General features: G+C 36.2%; 2 protein-coding genes across 3 annotated transcripts in view; both read right to left on the bottom strand.

Annotated features, from left to right (window-relative positions):
• The window catches only part of serinc5 (serine incorporator 5), a 31,800-nt gene extending 27,948 nt beyond the window's left edge, over nt 1–3,852 (bottom strand). For both annotated transcript variants that reach the window (XM_039662546.2, XM_039662547.2), the window contains exon 1: nt 3,681–3,852. In XM_039662546.2, the coding sequence (XP_039518480.2) occupies nt 3,681–3,707 (27 nt within the window). In that variant the 5' untranslated portion in view covers nt 3,708–3,852. The remainder of the gene's footprint in view (nt 1–3,680) is intronic.
• A 1,236-nt stretch (nt 3,853–5,088) lies between these two features.
• cdk7 (cyclin dependent kinase 7) lies at nt 5,089–12,144 on the bottom strand. The gene is made up of 12 exons (XM_039661658.2): nt 11,997–12,144; nt 11,777–11,836; nt 10,984–11,017; nt 10,829–10,896; nt 10,669–10,737; nt 10,390–10,500; nt 9,274–9,392; nt 8,254–8,353; nt 7,687–7,773; nt 5,749–5,898; nt 5,507–5,651; nt 5,089–5,239 (listed from the first exon to the last, which is right to left on the bottom strand). The coding sequence occupies exons 1-12, from the start codon at nt 12,060–12,062 to the stop codon at nt 5,211–5,213; spliced, it is 1,038 nt and encodes a 345-aa protein (XP_039517592.1). The 5' UTR covers nt 12,063–12,144; the 3' UTR covers nt 5,089–5,210.
• Between the last annotated feature and the right edge of the window lie 7,760 nt (nt 12,145–19,904).

The raw sequence follows: 19,904 nt of genomic DNA, 5'->3' as shown, positions 1-19,904 counted from the left end.
TTACTTGTACAACAGCGGATAGCGAAATCTATACATCTAAAGCTGCAGTCATCTCTGAGGGAAACCAGTTCAACCCAAGCTCCTCTTTGATAAAGTGATGATTAAGTAACTGCAGATCATCTGTCCATCATCGTATAAAGCCCGCCCATGGCAATTTGATTAGCCCAACGATTTCTGAACCAATCATAATTACTCCTCAATGGACTGAGTCCAGACCGAACTTCCCAAACAAAAAATGTTAGGCTTTTTTCTAGGCTAGGACGACACTAAAAACAGGTGTAAAAAGGGTCTAAAATGGCCCACTTTCAACCACCTCAAGTTTGGTTTGAATATGAAAAACGTAACAAGCACAATGTTCTGTCACCATTCCTGATTTCTAACACACACTCACTGTGTTCGGCGTGGTCTTGCGGCTATCAGAGAAGAAATGTAAGCTTCTGCTCTCTGTATGTTTTTTTCTGTTTTCTCCGGTCGTGTTCTTTGTCCATAATCGAAAGGTTTGAAAAAGCCCAAACTTTTACCCACCCATAGGCCCTCCCCTCAATGAAATCAGTTAAATACCAGGTATAAACGGGAATGTGTCTCCATTGTCTACTTGTGATCTGAAAGACCAAAACGCATCTTAATACCAAGTGTGAACGGGGCCTGTGTGACCCCATAAAATGCAAGTGGATTAGTAACACAAAAGGTGACGCTTCAAAAACCAAACAATTCGATCACAACGGTTATCCATACGTCCCGACTGGATGAATCAACATCTTCTGGAGAGAGATAATAGGTGTGTTCGAAAAATACTGTGGTGGAAAATTTTAAACTGAATATTAAGCCAACCATGTTTTAACATTTGACCTCATTTAACCAGCTGAAAATCTGAGACAATGTACTAAGACATTCTGTACTTCAGATGAATGTATGTGTGTCAAACACCTGACTGTATAAATAACAAATATGGGAAATGGAACTAGACAGATGACTAAGTTAAAAACATTAAAACAAAGTCTCCTCTACCCAGTAACAAAACAGTCTACCTATGAAGAACCAATGAAATTAATGTCATTATGGCATACCTCCATATTGTATAAAAACTGACTGTTGTATCAGTGTTTTCGGGGGGATTCTCAATGGAATTTGTCTGAGATCCACCGGCCTTGTTTTTACTAGGGAAGTTCTCTGAGTATTGCTTGAGAACTCTCCTGGCCGTAATTAAAAGCATTGAAAGGACATTTGCTCGAGGATTAGAACCCGGCGGACGTCGACTGTAGATGTGCCAGGGTTATAGGATTAGAACCCGGCGGACGTCGACTGTAGATGTGCTAGGGTTATAGGATTAGAGCTCGGCGGACGTCGACTGTAGATGCGCCAGGGTTATAGGATTAGAACCCGGCGGACGTCGACTGTAGATGTGCTAGGGTTATAGGATTAGAGCTCGGCGGATGTCGACTGTAGATGCGCTAGGGTTATAGGATTAGAACCCGGCGGACGTCGACTGGAGATGCGCTAGGATAGATATGGGGTAGGTTTATTGACTCAGCGGACGTCGATGTGTAGATGCGCTGGTAAAAGTATAAGACTTGGCCAACTAGAGTGAGTATTATTGTAGTGTAGTCAGGTTCAGGAAAAAAATCCATTACAATACTTATATATAAATCCAAGTTTAAAATATTTGTCTTTTTCTCACACGTATATCGTTTCTCGTCAGATGTTAAAATCCATTGGGGTCGTATGGATTACAGTCATAATCACTTTGTGTGGTTTTATCACAATGTTATTGTACGTTGTTGTGGACGCTAATAGTTATCCGTATCTTTAGAGTTTTTGTTCTTAATGCGAACAGGTCTGTCTGTTAAAGGGGAAAAACAAGAGCTTGACTATACATTAGTGCCACCAACAAAAAAGTGTAAACGAGTTTAGAAACTAAAAGTAAATAGTGGTGTACAGTGGAAGTACAAGTTGACCAAAAAACCACAACACAATGAAATGAACAGAAATGAAACAATGCTCTCCTAATCTTAGAAGTACTGTATTAAAGGGACAGTTCTCCCCAAAATGTGCTTTTTGCCATAAATTAGGCTCATTCTAATGTTGTTCCAAATCTGTATGACTGACTTGTTTTTCATTACAGTGAAAAAGTCAGTAATGGCCCCAATTATGTTTTGGACCCTATTCAGTTTCACTGTAGTGACAAAAACAGTAGATTTGAAAATAGATTTGTATGTGTTCCGAACAGAGTTAGGACAACACAGATAAATTATACTGTCCAATCTGTGTGTGTTATGCCACTTTAATTGCTTTGATATTATGGCAGTATCGTGATTTCAAACATTTAAATGAAGGCACATTGAATTTGGTGTCGTCTTGTGAGGTTGTTTAATGCTCATTTCAATACGGAATCTACAAATGTTAATAAACGCTGCAGTTGTCGTTGCCATAAAGAGGGAATACATTAGTGTCAAAGCTGAATCAACAGTTAAACTAAGCGGGTTATCTAATAATAGCAATTAGTTAACAAACACTGAGACTACGCAAAGCCAATCCCCCCCCGACTCCACACATTTGTGGGGCCACTGGATCCTGACAAGCTTAGCACTAATGAGACAACACTATTGATGCTGAACACTGACTGCAAGTTCTCTCTTTCCATTGCTAATCTTATGCAAACAAACAGCCACATGGATCCAACCAGGAAATGAAGACCACCCGCGGACACCACCACGTACAAAGGGGCTACAAGACCCTCCGAAATTAGTATACTGAGAATGTGAAATAGACAATTACATTATAAGTATCACTCATTTTCCATATTTAGACCTGAAGGGTTTCCTGGTGGAGTCTCCTCCAATACCATCTGTTTTATTTAGGTTAATTTGATCAAATTTCATTTACAAATGTGGCTCGTTTGGAAACAAGGACAGACAGGGAGTCAGGGACTTGTTCTGACGAGAATGTTAAATGAGGACAAAATAAGGAACATTAAACATGATAAATCATAGTGAATAGTGATGACATAATTTCCTGACCGTTAGAACAAGTCATGATACAATACTAGTTGGATACTGACATCACAGTTGATGGAAAGATATTATCTTGTACCGTCAGCGGAAACCATCACCCTGACATAAACCAGCCTAAGATGGTTTGCTAGTTTTATGTGGGTTGTGGTCTTTCAGCCAACTGGCGTTTAGCTGAAAAATGACACAGAACCTTCTAAAAGCAGGCAACAGACCAGTTCGACCAGGCTGGGAGACCATCAAAGCGTCTTAGTCTGGTTTAAGCATTGTCCCCTCAAAATCATCTTCATAGTCAGGTTTGAAATTAAGAAATAATAACTTATAAATACTGGACTAAAATAATGAGTTTATGAAAATTCGTTTTATATCCCTGTAACGTTACATATTATGCAAAGCAAATTTGCTATCGAGAATTCATGTCTGTAAACTGATACAACAAACAAGGATGACACTAAAAGCTGCTTGTGTAGCCTATTTGAAACTGACATACTTATTAACAAAAACAACAATCACACGTTTAAAAAAACGGAACTTTTATTACTAAACTTTGTCTAAAGCATATGTGAACATATCAGGATCAAATGCTATAGAAAATAATTGAAATGGGAAACCGAGTGTTCCGCACGGTTCACGACGGTGATGTTTCATGCTGTAAGTAAACGCATCACTCACCTGAGACACACAACACGCGGAACACATGCTGACAGCGAGGCAAATTCTGCTTTACACACACTAATCCAGTTCGAATGTTTTGCTCGTGAGATTCTAAATAACGCGACCGTGGTCCGTGTCTTCTGTGCTCTCGCGCTCCCGCGATCAGTCCTGCACGCGCGCCGCGGCTCACAATAGACTGTGTGACGTGTGTGCGAGGCGAGCAAGAGCTGTCCGAGACTAGCGCGTGCGGAAGTCTGCGAGACTGTGACCGACATAAATCCGAAATCACAGATGCTTGTTGGGTTGCTTTGTTGTTTAAACGAATTTAATATTGATTTTGCATCCAAATCAAATAATGTCATTACTGTATCACTTCCGCTATCGTCATAATGTGAGGTTTCGAATTTCCTTTGAACACAATGACAAATGAAAAATATGTATTTAAAGTCATATTGTAACCCCAAAAATTTCTAGGGAACGGGAACACGTGTAAACTATGTATCTGTTATTCTAATTTGGATATCATCGTTTTAGATAATTTCAAAAAAATTGGGTTTACTTCTATTGTTTACATGTTTACATAGTGGTTGATGGGTGGCTGTGGGTGACGAAAATTAACCATAGTTTTTCCAACAAATAAAACAAAAAAAACTTGGTTACCATAGTTAAACCATGGTAACCACAAATTAACCGTGGAATTTGGAGTAAAACTATGGTTATATAAAATAATCAATCTGCCAAAGAAAAAAAAAAACATGGTTACTACACTTTTACCACAATACCCATGGTTAATTTTCGTAAGGGTTTGGATTTGCTCATATAATAGTTTTCCAGTTAGCTGGCAGTGACAGCAAAACAATGCCTCTCCTAACTGTGTTTGACACTGTGTGTAAAGTATGCAAGTTGCAAACATCTGTTTTCAACAGTGAGTGGGTTCAATAAACTACATGTAGGTTGATATATAGATAAACCTAATTTATGTAATACTAATGGGTTTTAAATAGTGTTTGGTTATAGAAATGCTAACTGTAAATCCTAAACTCTCAACATATCACAAAGTGTTGGTGAAGCGTAGCCAGTTCTCTGACAAACTGAACTACCAGAGCAGAGAGAAGATACAGGCAGGTTTGTGACACAACAGCACCACACTCAGGACCACTGATGCAGATTCAAAACAAGCCAAACTGCCTCAAAGAACACTGGACACACCAATCTGTAAACAATTAACTATACACTAAATACTTAAAAGCATAGCTTATTACAGTTTCAAATTTATAAAACTATTGTATTTTTCTGTTGTAATTATTACAAAAAATGTAAATATGTTGTATGTGCTTTTTGTAAACGCTAAAATGATTACTGAACATAGTATTAACATAAATGGGGGTGATGTGCATAACTAATTAAAACAGACAACAAGCAAAACTAAATTTTTCTATAATTTAATATTTATAGTACATAAAAAATAACTGAAAAAACGGATTGACACATAAATACGTTCCTTTCCATTCACGCATGACCAGTGGAAGAAAACAGCATCCAAATCACTCAGAACACCAGTTTCTTTTTAAGGGTACCTAAGAAATGGAATAGCAATAAAACATTCATTACCATGTGGGACAACATTTTCATTATCCATTATATATCAGTGTAATCTAAACAGAGCAACAACTTCCATTTATCTGTTGATTTTGATATATTAAGCAGCACTGGAATTGATTTTTCTGAACAAATAAGCATTTCCCTCAGAACACTGTCTAATATTAACAACACAGATATTTCCATTAAAGAAACAAACACACTATCAGGTGAATTTATCAAGTGTTTGTGCATGTTTTTTTCACCCTGTTCAATACTGTCACGTTTTCTCTTGATTCCGATCATCAGGTTTTCTTTTTCTTTCAGGACTTCTGTTGAGGAGTTTGGTCTGGGAAGCTGCGGCCCCGGGGTTGGTCCTGGCCTATTGCTGAAATACCTCATCTTCAAAGCCTGAAACGACAGTATACATGTGTTCACTCTCTCTAAATGTAGATTAGCTTTAAGCATTAAGATTAAGTTGATTAAACTGCAACCCGGTTATTGGCACCTGTGAAGCTGTGGTGCGTGTGCAGGGGTTAAAGGTGAATAACCCCCTCAGGAGCTCCAGAAGATCATCACCAGCTGCGCTGAAAATGTGCTCCAGTGGCGTGCCAGGAAATAGTTTAAATGACACATAGTCTGGGAGAGTGGACATCCCCTGAAACAACAACCGGCACAAATCACTGATTCTACCTCATTTAGACATGCAGATATCTCAAAGCCTCAAAGATTAGACTGGGATGGTGATGGCACAGTGGATAAGACACATGCCTTTGGTGTGAGAGACCCGGGTTCGAATACACTATGAGACACCATTGTGTCCCTGAGCAAGACACTTAACCTAGTCGCTCCAGAGGTGTGCGACCTCAATTGTAAGTCGTTTTGGATAAAAGCATCAGCTAAATGAATAAATGTAAATTAGACAATATGAAACCTCAATGATGTGTCCTTTTATAGTATCTCCAGTAAATGCCCAGTCACCTTATTGGTAGCTATCGATATAGGTAGCACTTTATTTTAACAGTCCTGTGCCCCATGTACATATTATGTACTCAGTCATTACAATAACTGGGAAATAACTAGGTACTTACCCTGAACCTACCCATAAACCTAACCTTAACCCATGTAGTTACCTTATATATTAACACATACTTTCTAAGGTATTTACACTGCAAGTTATAAAATAAAGTAATCAAGGTATATTTTAAAAAATCGTTCTAAATTTAGTCCAGACCACAACTATGATGATAACAAATTGATAGAACAATATAGTTGAAATCACTATCAGACTCTTTTCACCTGATGAACGCTAAAACATTGACAGCCAATTATAATATATCTTGTTTTAAAGAGCTTGAGCATTGCACATAACTGCACCTTAAAGGGGTGATGAACTGAGAAATCAAATTTTCCTTGAGCTTTTGACATCTAAGAGGTATTCTCATATTATAAGAGTATCCTGTAAGTTTCAGAACTGAAAACGTCCTTGTTAGTCCAATAAAAGCTTTCATTGACACTAGCCTCTGAAAACGCCTCGTTTTTAAAAGTGGGAAACTATGACGTCGAAGGGGTTAAAACACCACCCCAGCAGAAGAAGATCAACACCTACTTCAACACGGCCGGTTTAGCCCAATTCGCGCATTACACGCATAGCTAAGTACCCTAACATACATGCCTACCGCGTGATGACAAACCGGATCGTTCAACCGAGCAATACAGAATATTGTGCAGCGCCTGGTTGTGGAAGAAGACAGTCGGTGCATAAGCTTCCTCTGGATTCCAATAGCACTGCATGGATAAACTTTATTTTTAATGACGTTCCAGCTGATGAGGTAAAACTACATCGTCGTCTGTTCGCTTCATTTCACTGAGGATTGTTTTGTAAACAAGACTGGATTTGCAGACAGATTAAGAGTAAAGCACGGTGCTGTGCCGTCTATATTGGATCTGACAGGAATTGTGCTACAAACGGACTCTTGGTTGAACATGTATGGGCGAATCCGGTTGCCATTTGACACCATTGGACGTTTTCCCCCACGTACACCGACGGGTGAGTGAAACTCATTATAATATGCAAAACTGTTATCCACTCACAGCAGTGGGCGTTTATTTCCAAGTCTTCAGTGCGACACGCCCATAAAAACCGACCGTTTTTCAGGAAGGCTCACAACTTGGGTACAAAATAGCCTATTACTTAATCATTTTGATGTTTTTGAATGCAAAAACCAAGCGAACGTCATAAGTTGACCTCAGACAACAATATAATACAATTTTAAAAGCCAGTTCATGACCCCTTTAAAACCATCTAATTGTGCGATGGTGTGGATGCTAAAATAGTTATCGTTATAGGTGTGAACACTGAACAGGCCTTGATGCTTTGCTTGCATATGGAAATGAAGCTGAATAAAACGCTCTCATTACAAATAAGTAGATAGCTGCAACTCACAGGCCATGTGTCCTCTGTTGGTGTTCCCAAAGCTTCGAATATCTTCGTCAGCTGGTCCAAGTCTGAATCTCCAGCCAAAAATGGTAACTAAAATACAAGAACAAATCTTTAGTCACCATGAAATCAAAGTCTTGTTTTTTATAGTATGTTGCAGTTTTATGAATGATTTATCCATGCATATTATTACGTTGTTCTTAAATTTCATGTTTATCATTTTTCATTTGGTTCCTCGTAATCTTTAACCATAATAACCTCCCCTCCCTCTTGCAGCAACATCTCTCCTGTTCTCTGATGATGTGTTTACTGGTGCGAAGGCAGGACAACCTGTCACTCACATGACATCACAGCGATAGCAAACCACAACAATCCAAACAATTCCCGATGGACAAAATCATGTCCCGCCCCACATTTTTTCTTGTTTGAGAAGGCGTTTTACTCGGATATAACGTCACATTAGTGAAAAACTAATCGCAACTTCCATTTCATGACTTTAAAATACACATTAACAGTCTGATTGGTTTTTAAAAGAGCCAAATGGCTTTACAAACACTGTACAAAGATCCTCACCCTGAGTAAAAGCTCAGCAAGAATGCAGCCAACTGCCCACATGTCCACACCCACACCGTACATCCTGGCACCGAAGAGCAGCTCCGGGGCACGATACCATCTGAGAAGTACCACACAACATGAAAAAAAATGTAACAATGGCATAATAAAGAAGATCCAAGTAATATAGTAAATGTTAAAGGAGAACTCCGGCGAACAATGAACCTTTGGTCTAATAAAACATTGGTACATAGTCAACCGTTCTCTGAGATTTGTTTTCAGGATAATCGAATGTAGAGTTTTATCTCTAAAAACTGTTTAGCATATAATGCTAGTAATGGGGGCATTGAGTAAGTAAAAAGAAATCGCTATTTTATACCACTAACAAGGCTCAAAATAGCCCCACACTAACACAGTAACATAATGAGGCTCCATACATGCAAAACGAAGCATTGAGAACTTTGTAAGTGTACAGACCGTTTAATAAGAAGATACTTTATGAAGACAGTTCACTTCGTGTATACAGACAGGAGCCATCTTAAAAAATAGTCTCGATAAGTCAAACCACGAACGTCGTGCTGAGTGATCTGAACTGTATGAAGTTCAGCGAACTTCTGAACTGTATGAACGGCGTTCGGGGATCGACTTATCGAGACTATTTTTTAAGATGGCTCCTGTCTGTAAACGCGAAGTGAACTGTCTTCGTAAAGTATCTTCTTATTAAATGGTCTGTACACTTACAAAGTTCGCAATGCTTCGTTTTGCATGTATGGAGCCTCATTATGTTACTGCGTTAGTGTGGGGCTATTTTGAGCCTTGTTAGTGGTATAAAATAGCGATTTCTTTTTACTTACTCAATGCCCCCATTACTAGCATTATACGCTAAACAGTTTTTAGAGATAAAACTCTTTACATTCGATTATCATGAAAACAAATCTCAGAGAACGGTTGACTATGTACCGATGTTTTATTAGACCAAAGGTTCATTGTTCACCGGAGTTCTCCTTTAACATGTCAGAATTATCAGAGAGTCCTACAAACCTTGTAACAACTTGATGTGTATACACTCTGTTTGGGCTTCCAAATGCTTTGGCTAAGCCAAAATCCGCAAGCTTCAAGACTCCATTCTCATCCAGTAGCAAATTATTAGGTTTTAGATCCTGAAAAAATGATGATGATGATGATGATGACTGAAGGTGCCAGTTTTATACAGGAACTTCATTTTTGGGAGTAAGTCAAGTAGTTCTACACTACCGTTCACAAGTTTGTCTTATGTTTTTGAAAGAAGTCTCTTATGCTTACGGAAGCTTTTTTACACCACCGATAAAACATAAAATAATAATTGACTTTTGTTACTCAGAATTTGGAACTCGCAACTGTGAGATATAAAGTCTGTGTCGATAAATATCTCAGAATCAGACTTTGCAACTTGCGATTGCAATTTTATATCTCACCATCAGTATTGCAGGATTTCCATGCAATTGTGAGTTTATGTAGGCAGAAGTCAGAATTGTGAGATGTAAACTTACCATTTGTAAGAAAAAAAGATTTTGCCAGATTTGTGTGAGAAAGGTCGCAATTACCTTATTTATTTATTTTATTCTGTGACAGAAACAGGTTACCTTTTGAAACAAGGTGACAGTTATTTGTTAAAAATAACTTTTTGAAAAATTATAAATCTCACTTTTTTTTATTATAAATCTTGCAGTTTTTTGTATCTATTTCAAAATTTCAGTTTGAATATATTTTACATAGTTTATTCTTGTGATTACAAAGCTGAAATATTCAGCATCATTACTCCAGTCTTCATTTTCACATGATCCTTCAGAAATCATGCTGATTAGAATAATATGATTAGATTTGCTGCTCAAGAAACATTTATTATTATTATTGTTATTATGTAAACACAACAGTTGTGCCGCTTAGTTTTTTTCCAGGATTTGTTTATGAAGCAAAAGTTTAAAAGAACAGCATTTTTTTTTTAACTATAAATCTTTTGCGACATCAATTTATAAATGTTTTCAGTATCACTTTTGATCGATTTAATGTCTAACAAAAGTATGCATTTCTTTAAAAAAAAAAAAAATCTTACTGACCCCAAACTTTTGAACGGTAGTGTTTCGAATTAAAAACAGAGCAGATATCTCAGCGCCTCACCCTGTGCAGGATCCAATGATCATGCATGTATTCCAGACCTTGTAATGTCATTAGAATGTATGCCTTTATATTGGCTGGCGTCAATACGAGACTGGTGTCCTTTATGATCACCTGAAACAGACCATAATGTAACAATGTACTTAAATCATTCATTGTAATAGCACTGATCAAACAAATGACAGAGCTGAAAAACATCATGCTTGTTTTTGTGTTTTCTTGTTTTGGTTTTCCACTGTGATAGGTTTGTTGTTAAAATGACTGAAATTCCTCTGCCGTCACCTCGAGATCTGTCTCCATGAAGTCAAAGACAAGACTGATATTGGATTTGTGCCCAAAAGCATCCAGGAGCTGAAAGCAAAAACAGGTTCATTGATGTCAGTATTATGCCATAATTAACAACAAAACATAAAAGATTTATATGCATAAAGATCTGACTTACACCAATAATGTTGGGGTGACTGAGCTCTTGCAACAACTTAATCTCTCGAAGTGCTGTTCTGTTGATGCCTGAATAATAGAAGAAAAAAATGTAAGACTCAAATTAAACTGCGGTGTGTAAATATATATTAAAGATTAAAATGATCTAAAGCGCACCATCTTTCGCCTCGGTTCTGTGTCCCACTTTTATCTGTAAACAAGAAATTCACCGTTTGACATGATGGTACTGAAGAATGATTTAAAAAAAAGTAACTCTGTACAATAAGGTCTCATTTGTTAACATTAGTTAATGGCCATCTAACAATGAACAAATGGTTAATAAAACCAATGGTTCATTTACAATGAACAGCACTTAAACATTTATTATTTTTTGTTAATAAAAATTAGGGCTGTGCAAAAGTTAATTGCGATTAATCGCATCCAAAATAAAAGTCTGTGTTTACATAGTATATTTGTGTGTGCTGTATATAATTATTTTGTATATAAATACACACACATGCATGTATATGTTTAAGAAAATGTGTTATTCCTATATAAAATATTTATATTATTATAATATTGATTATGTATTTATATATATATACAGAATTTAAGCGCAAATAATTCTTAAATATATACATGCATGCATAGGTATTTATATATACAAAATAATTATATACAGCACACTCAAATATATTATGTAAAACAGACTTTTATTTTGGATGCGATTAATCGCAATTAACTTTTGCACAGCCCTAATAAAAATATAATTGTCCATTGTGTTCATGCAAGTTCATAGTGCATTAACATTATTGTATTATTAAATGTTACAGTTGACATTAATCAAAAGATAAATACATCATTGTTTATTGTTAGTTAGTTGGTTACCAACAAAAACTAATAAAATATTCAACTAACTTACCCAATGCGAGCGAATATGATTAAAAGTGATGGTTTTGAAGTGTCTTACCTTTTTAATAGCAACAATGGTGTTTGTGGTTTTGTCTCTTGCCTTGTACACAGTTGCAAACTACAAAATAAATGGTACAACATTATCTGTGAGCTACAGGACACATTGATATTGATAAAACTGACGATTAATATGCAGCTGCAAGAGGCAGGCTGTTCTATTCTAACGTATTCGACCGAACAACAGTTACGAAATATCCAAGTTATGTCGTATAAGTTACCTGTCCTTCACCCAGAAAGTCCAGCTTTTCATAGCGCTTCGATCTAGATTTTACATCTAATGACATGATATCAACTGCAAAACTGTTCTTTGTGAAAGCACACTAACTCCTGTATTAAAGAGCAATTTACACTTCCGGGTCAAATAAAAGTCCCACAAGTAGAAACGGGAATTTAAAATGTTAAACAGCTTGGATGTGTTTATTAGCCAATATAATGTTTTTACTGCATGGTTTGTTTATTAACATAATATTAATTTCGATCATTTAGTTATAAAATAAACTAACAAATAAATACGTTTTACATTGTTAAAAAGTTGTGACTAATATTACAGAATATAATAAAAGGACAATGATTTTAGGCACGCTGCCAGTATTTTAATCTAATTTATGTACAGAAGACTATTTTAAATAAATGCAAGACATTTTGCAGTTTATTAAGGGCGCCGACCCTCACTGATAATCGGTTAAAAAATATGTTCAGCGAGAATCTATTTACATGACGAATTGTTTCATAAGAAGAAAATCCTTAGTTATTCATCCAATTCTATTTGGTTACCTTAATTAAACATTTCATTTTAAATGGTTGCTTTCATAATTTAAATATCGACATTCCTGCAGAGGGCACTGTTGTCAAAGCAAAAACACGCTCGACCGTCTCTTTTCCTTTAGCTACACAGAGCAGGCTACATTTCATGCCTAGGCCTATTACTAGAAACTAGGCCTACATATTAGTATAGAATATACATTTAATCTAAACAATGTCCAGTTATGTGTGAATATCGAGTGAAATATTATTTTTCTTTGCATTAGGCTATTTTTTTTTCTTCTTTTTCTCGCAATATAGGATATTAATAGGGCAATTTTTACACATAATTTTACATGTCTAAACAGGCTGATTCCAATAAGGATATCACGTTCTTCCGTTTTTGTAGATTTGTAGAGGTGCCTGTCTTCAGTGCTCTTTTAATTCTTCTATTCAGTATTCTATTTGTAGTAGCCCATATTCTATTCAGATACAAGTCAAGTCAAGTCAAATATATTTTTAGCACTTTTCACAATACGGATTGTATCAAAGCTGCTTCACAGTATGAATCAAGACAACATAACAGTGTTTGTTTATTCATGAAAAGACAATCAAGTTTGGCAGAGCTGATCAATGGTATGATGGGTCGTTTAATTTGAATATCCCCATCTGAGCAAGCCAAACACAAACAGGCAAATACAAGCCAAATACAAACACACAGGCAAAACAAAGCTTATATCTATTTTAGGTCACAGTGTATATTCAATCAGTCCAGCAGTGAAAGCATTCTTATCCTTTAATTTATACAATCAATATGGATCTTCACAATTCATTTTGATATATTGATCATCAAGTCTATAGTGTAGCCTAATTATTACACAATTGTTCTTCTAAAACATACCCCCCCCCCCCCCCTAAATACCTTTTTGTTTGACTTGTTTACTGTACGCCTTCTAACTCCATCAGAAGTTTCCCATCTCAACAGGAAGTGGTTAGCACAAGCTGTTCTTATGAAGACGCCCACTTCCTTTGACTTTGATAAACACATTTGTGGTTTTGTGCACTAACCCCATCAGATAAATTGTCTTAACTGCTGCTAAACCCAATGTCCTCAAATTACAGAATGACTTCTGACTGGTTTATAATGAAAATATAGCATCCAGTAGCTGTAGTGAAGTACTGAGTTTTTATTTTTGATTGGTGAGAATAAAATCTCATAGTTAAAGGATGTTGAACTAGTCATTCATTTGCTTGAGAAACATCAGAGACTCATTTTGTATCAGCTGCATCAGACAGGCCTCATTTGAAATGAGTGATGAAGCACATTTGTTTTCTTTATGTGCTTTGAATATGTTAACACAGCAAAATATCTGGAACCAAATAAAAAATCAAATATGCTTTATTTAAATATGTACACACATTTATTGAAAGCAGCCATGAACAACAGAGATAGGCCACTCAGATTGTCATCACAAGTTTCAATTGTCTTCTCTGCGGAGCTTATGATTGTTCATTTCAAAACTTCTAGATTTTATGATGCGAAACTACAATGTGAAGAACAGGTGAGCAATGTTAAATAATAGTGAAACTCTGCAAATTAAAGCCATTAAAAAATGTTTTGTCATGGACAGATATATGACATTTGTAGTTATTTTTAAAAATCCAAATCTAGTTTGTGAAACCTTAAACCATATAGCCTAGTGAACAAGTCACTTCCGAAAATGAAATTATGTAAACTGTTTTATGTCCAAGTTGTTCCAAGACATTTGCTTAGAATGTCAAAACTCATATTAATAAGGTTAAAAATAGCCTATACAATTCTCAAAAGCATAAAATAAGCAGCATGGTAATTTGCTCACAGTCTTGTTTCGATCTTTAAAATATTTTGAAGAGTTCAGATGCAAAAGCCTCTAAATGCCATTTGAAATTTTCTTCTAGAATGGTCATTTTTATCAAGATTGTATATTTAAGTTCAGTAATTTCACTTAAATGGCAATTACTAGGTAATCTTCATTGCCATTTAAGTGAAATTACTGAACTTAAATATACAAGCTTGATAAAAATTATCATTTTAGAAGAAAATTTCAAATGGCACTTAGAGGCTTTTGCATCTGAACTCTTCATTTATTTATAAGCTACTACAAGACAAAGTCACAAACAATCCTGGACATGTTCTACAACCAAAAGCTGTTGCCTCTTGAGACTCTGCATGTGACATGTCTGCTCATGTGCTGCGGAAGAACTTACAATAAAACCACATATTAGTGTGAGAAACAAACTGCATATGAAAACCTCTCACCTACCGCTCTCTTCACAGATCTGACTCAACATTCGGTCTTTGTGTCTTGGAGACAAATACTCTTTACAGTACGCAAATAGCCATTTCATTATGATTCAGGCCTGAGACCGGCATATAAATATCTTGGTCACAATATAGGCTAATTTCCATTATTCATTATTATGCCCAAAAGAATTGCATGTTCTGTAAAATAGGTCGCTCCTTAGCTAAAAGTCCATAGATGATGAATATCAAATAATTAGGCTACACCATGATATGAGATATGAATTAATTACTCAACATCATGTCATTCATAACCATTAAGACTTTCGTTCAACTTCGGAACACAAATGAAGATCTTTCTGATTAAATTAAATGAAACGTGTGTTCACAAGAGCATGACATTCACAATGCATATGCGTGCTGTGTTGACACTGCTCTCTCTAGTAATTTGGCTCATAGTCTTAGAGATAAAACATGACAAATTGGGCACAGGAAGCAGACAGACTGGCTTAACCAAACATCTGCTAGCGGCCTATACCGTCACCAAGGTCAGATAAATCCCATCACGTAGAGCCTCTTTTACTTAGATATAATCATATAGAGACCGTTTGTTCCCCAAATTTGGAAATCCAAAAAATGTCAAACCCATCTAAGGTTAAAAATGTAATTGATGTTCAACAAATAAAAAACAGATATAATACAGATGAGCAAACGAAAAAGCTTGGGTTGCTGAATATTTGATCCCTTACTTCAAAAGTGCTCATAGTTAATGATATGATTTCAGATTATAATCTAGATGTGCTGTGTTTGACAGAAACATGGCTAAAACCTTTACAACATTACTTTAAATGAGTCCACCCCAAAAGATTACAGTTATTTCATTTCATTTATTTTTCCTATTCTCTTTTCATGGTAATGTGTGTGTGTGTGTGTGTGTGTGTGGGGGGGGGGGGTGTTACCCCAGGGGGGCATTTTCCCCCACTCTACACTATATACATATACACACATACATACATACACACATACACATACATATACAGACTAGCCCAGACCAGATTATAAATTATATAGATTATAAATTATATTATAAATTATTACAAATTATATTATAAACATGAGCCTCGTCTGAAAGGCAAACGGGGAGGTATTGCTGTAAATTTTAGTAATATGTTCTAAACCACTAATAAATCTAGTTTAAATATACTTCTTTTGAAGTGTTGGTACTTAATGTAACAATTTATAGTGTAAATGATGTATTTGTATCATGTTTGAGATTTGTGCTGGCGTATACAGGCCACCAGTGCCCCATAAAGATTTAATCAAAGAATTTGCTGACCTTCTATCACAATTAGTCCTGGCTGCAGATAAAGTACTAATTGTTGGTGATTTTAATATACAAGGCCTATAGATAATGAAAAAGATGCATTGGGATTGGCATTTAAAGACAATGTAAACTCAATTGGAGTTAGACAACACATGTCAGGACCTACTCATTGTCGTAATCATACTCTAGATCTAATATTATCACATGGAATAGATGTTAAAATTCTGCAGCAGAGCGATGACATCTCAGATCATTACCTAGTCTCATGTAAATTACATTTAGCCAAGACTGCAAAGTCGACTCCGTATTACAAATATGTTAGACCTATAACTTCTTCCACTAATCTTCCAGAAACTTTCATCATTATCATCTTAGCATCCCAGATAGCTTAGAAGAACTCGATATTGTGACAGAAACTTTTAACTCTCTCTTTTCCAGCACTTTAGACAGTTGCTCCATTGCACTTAAAGAAGATTAAAGAAAATAGTCCAACGCCGTGGTACAACGAGCACATCCGGGCTTTTAAGAGAACAGTCAGAAAAATGGAGCGCAACTGGAAGAAAACTAAACTAGAGGTATTTCGAATTTAATGGAAGGAGAGCTCGATTGCATACAGAGAGGCTGTAAAAGTCTGCCAATTTTTCAACCCTATTAGAAGAAAATAAACATAATCCTAGGTATTAATTTGAAACAGTGGCTAACGAAAAAATAAAGCTTCAAGCCCAGAAAGTTCTAGGCAACACAGCAGTAATGACTTTATGAACTTCTTCACTTATAAGATTGATAATATCAGGGACAAAATTATAACGATATAACTATGTCTACTACAGTATCATCAGGGAGTGCATTGTAGTCTCCCTGAGGAAAAAAAAATGTCTCATTTGTTGCTATAGGAGAGGAAGAATTTTGCGAACTCATAAATCATCTAAATCGACAACTTATATGTAGACTAAGCTACTGAAAGAGATGCTTTCTGATCCTATTCTTAAGATCGTTAATTCGCCTTTGTCTCTAGGATATTACCAAAAACCTTTAAGCTGGCTATGATTAAACCGCTTGTTAAAAAAAACGCATCTTGATCATGTAAAATCAGTCAATTACAGGCCGACCTCGAATCTGCCTTTTCTGTCAAAAATATTAGAAAAAGCAGTATCCTCACAACTGTGTTTCTTTCTTGAAAGAAATGGTATCTGTGAGGTTTTCAGTCCGGATTTAGACCGTACCATACTGAGACTGCTCTCATTAGAGTCACAAATGATTTGCTCTTATCATCCGATGCTCTTATCAGCTCTTATCATCCAACCATCATCCGTGGTTGTATCTCTCTATTAGTGTTACTTGATCTTAGTGCTGAATTTCATACCATCGACCACAACATTCTTTTAAATAGACTAGAAAACTATTGGCATCAGTGGAATTGCACTAGCATGGTTTAAATCATACTTATCTGACCGTTATCAGTTTGTAGCAGTAAATGAAGAGTTGGGGTAGGCCTACTGATAATGTATTGCAAAAAAAAAAAAAAAAAACATATTGCAATGTATTGTTTTATCAATTATTCGTCCTACCTCAAGTGTGGAGCAAACACTAATATATACTTTTGGAATTGGCCTTTATTTCTATATATATATTTTTTAATAGAAATAAATAATTTTAAACATCATTTGATGTCTTATTGAATGCCTGATTTGCTGATGATTAAAAAATTGGACTGATATCAATGGCGCTAACAGCTAAATGCACTGCTGACAAACAAATCTTATGATAGATCTTTAAGTCAAATGAACAACAAGCACACAAATAACAAAATCTTTTAATTGAAAGGCAACACTCAAGGGTTTATATGCAAACTAATCTAATATGTTCTAGCACTAATATTGTCTGTTCTGGGTTACTGCTGCAGCATTACATCCAATAGAAAATCAGATCTCAGAAAATGCCCCCAGCCACATAAAAACAGTATAATCTAATTCTAGTAGTTTTCCCCTCTGTCCACATTCCCTAGGCTTCACAGTCTTTGTAGAGAGAATTGCATTGAACAGGATATTAGATACAGAGTTCTGTTAGGTCCTTCCATTCTCCTCTAAACATGTGTTCCAGTTTACCACACCTTTTGACAAAAGAAGAGACGGTTTCATGTGTAAAACACAGCCCATTCTCACTCCCAAAACGTCACCTAACTGACGCCTCGGGAAGCATTTGACCATGCTTCAATATCTGACGCTTTTAGGCGCCCTTTAGCGTCAGTTAGATGACGGTAGGATCGCGTCATGTAAGTGACGCTAAAGGGCGCCTAAAACGTCAAATATTGAAGCATGGTCAAAGGTGACGCCTTGGGGTGAGAATGTGTTGGTAAAACATTATATTATATAACATTATATTATATATATACTAAATTTTAGGTGTATTCATTTTAGTAATGGTGTGCCACCCACCAATTTTAAAATCAAACCTACGCCACTGCACCACAGCAATAAAAATGTGAAATTAAAAGAAACACTTGTTGACTAAAACAAAGCATAGTCTATTGTGGAAGTTATTATTATATTATGATGATTCAAATAATTTTAGCACTACACAGAACGTTCCCCTAAAGTTCCCGAATGATCCCATGAGGTTATTTTTTTGGGAACCAAATGAAAACATTATAGGAAAGTTCTATGTAGGTTTATTTTTAGGTTCCATTTTTATAACGTAAGGAGAATGTTCCAGGAACGTTCCCTTAACCTTAAGGGAAAGTTATAGGAACATTCTGGGAACAAAAAACTAACATTCCAAGAACCTTAATTTGTTTGCTGGGAAGAACGTTGTCTTGATTCATAACCTAGGCCCAAACATGGACAGATAAAAGACAAATGAGGAATCGTCACTCAAAAGTAGCCTACCACAGCTGCACAAAAAAATAAAGAGGAAACAGTGGTAAATTGGTATAGAAAACAATAAATTAGGCAATGTCTATGCATTTACATCTATTAGGTGACATCTACTCCATGCACGTACATTTTAATAATGGCAAGTGACCACTCCAGGTCATTTATGTGTTTTGGGTTAGCTGCGCCCTGTGATTGGCTCATCGCGTTTGAGGGCGTGGCTTAGCCACAGGTCAATTGCCTGATGGGCTGAATGAGCCCTTCTCTGATCAATGCAATTGCCTCTATAATCCTGTACAGTCAAATAAATTATAGGGAATCGTAACCGAATTTGAGACTGGGCATGACGCCATGCGCGTTCACGCTCACCTGGCTATCTCTGCAGGTTTGTGTATTCGCCATCATTCTCCGTATCAGCGAAGACAACTCGAGTGACAAAACTTTAGGCAACTTTCTACAAAAGTAGAAGATGGATTCAAAGAGACCGGCAGTTCATTCCAAACCCCAATGCAAACTCTACGTAAGACAAAGAAAATTAAACTTTTGTCTATAGTGCCAGGCGTCGGAATAAGACGAGAGTCAACATCGGTAAGGCTTTCAACAAATGGAGAGATCTCTGGTCTGCTCTAGGGCTCAAATGGGATCCTATACAAAGTAATAACTTGTATTGTTCATGAACGTGTTTTCATAATAATACAATCATAAGTGGATACAGTAAACACATAAAACAGTTCAACATGGAGAAGTTTTCTACTGCCCCCGTTTTCCCCTCACTCATAAGTGTGTAATTTACTCAAATGCCTTCATATATTTAAAATGACTTGCAGATTTATAACTTTATTGCCTCTGAAGACATTATGACTGTAAACAAAAGATTTGTGCAGCTGATGCTCCTTTGGTTATGAACAGC

This window comes from Pimephales promelas, chromosome 4 (genome assembly GCF_988280905.1).
Source record: "Pimephales promelas chromosome 4, fPimPro1.hap1.1, whole genome shotgun sequence".
NCBI classification, from domain to species: Eukaryota; Metazoa; Chordata; class Actinopteri; order Cypriniformes; family Leuciscidae; genus Pimephales; species Pimephales promelas.
The sequence above is the reverse complement of the archived record's forward strand: the minus strand, read 5'-3'. Positions and strand labels throughout refer to the sequence as shown.

Excerpts from the sequence above, each read along its gene's own strand:
- cdk7 (XM_039661658.2), bottom strand. The coding sequence starts at position 12,062 with ATGTCATTAGATGTAAAATCTAGATCGAAGCGCTATGAAAAGCTGGAC. Across the intron at positions 9,393-10,389 it reads ATCATTGGATCCTGCACAGG|GATCTAAAACCTAATAATTT; the intron begins GTGAGGCGCTGA and ends TCATTTTTTCAG. Across the intron at positions 5,240-5,506 it reads ACGTGACAGTATTGAACAGG|GTACCCTTAAAAAGAAACTG; the intron begins GTGAAAAAAACA and ends TCCATTTCTTAG.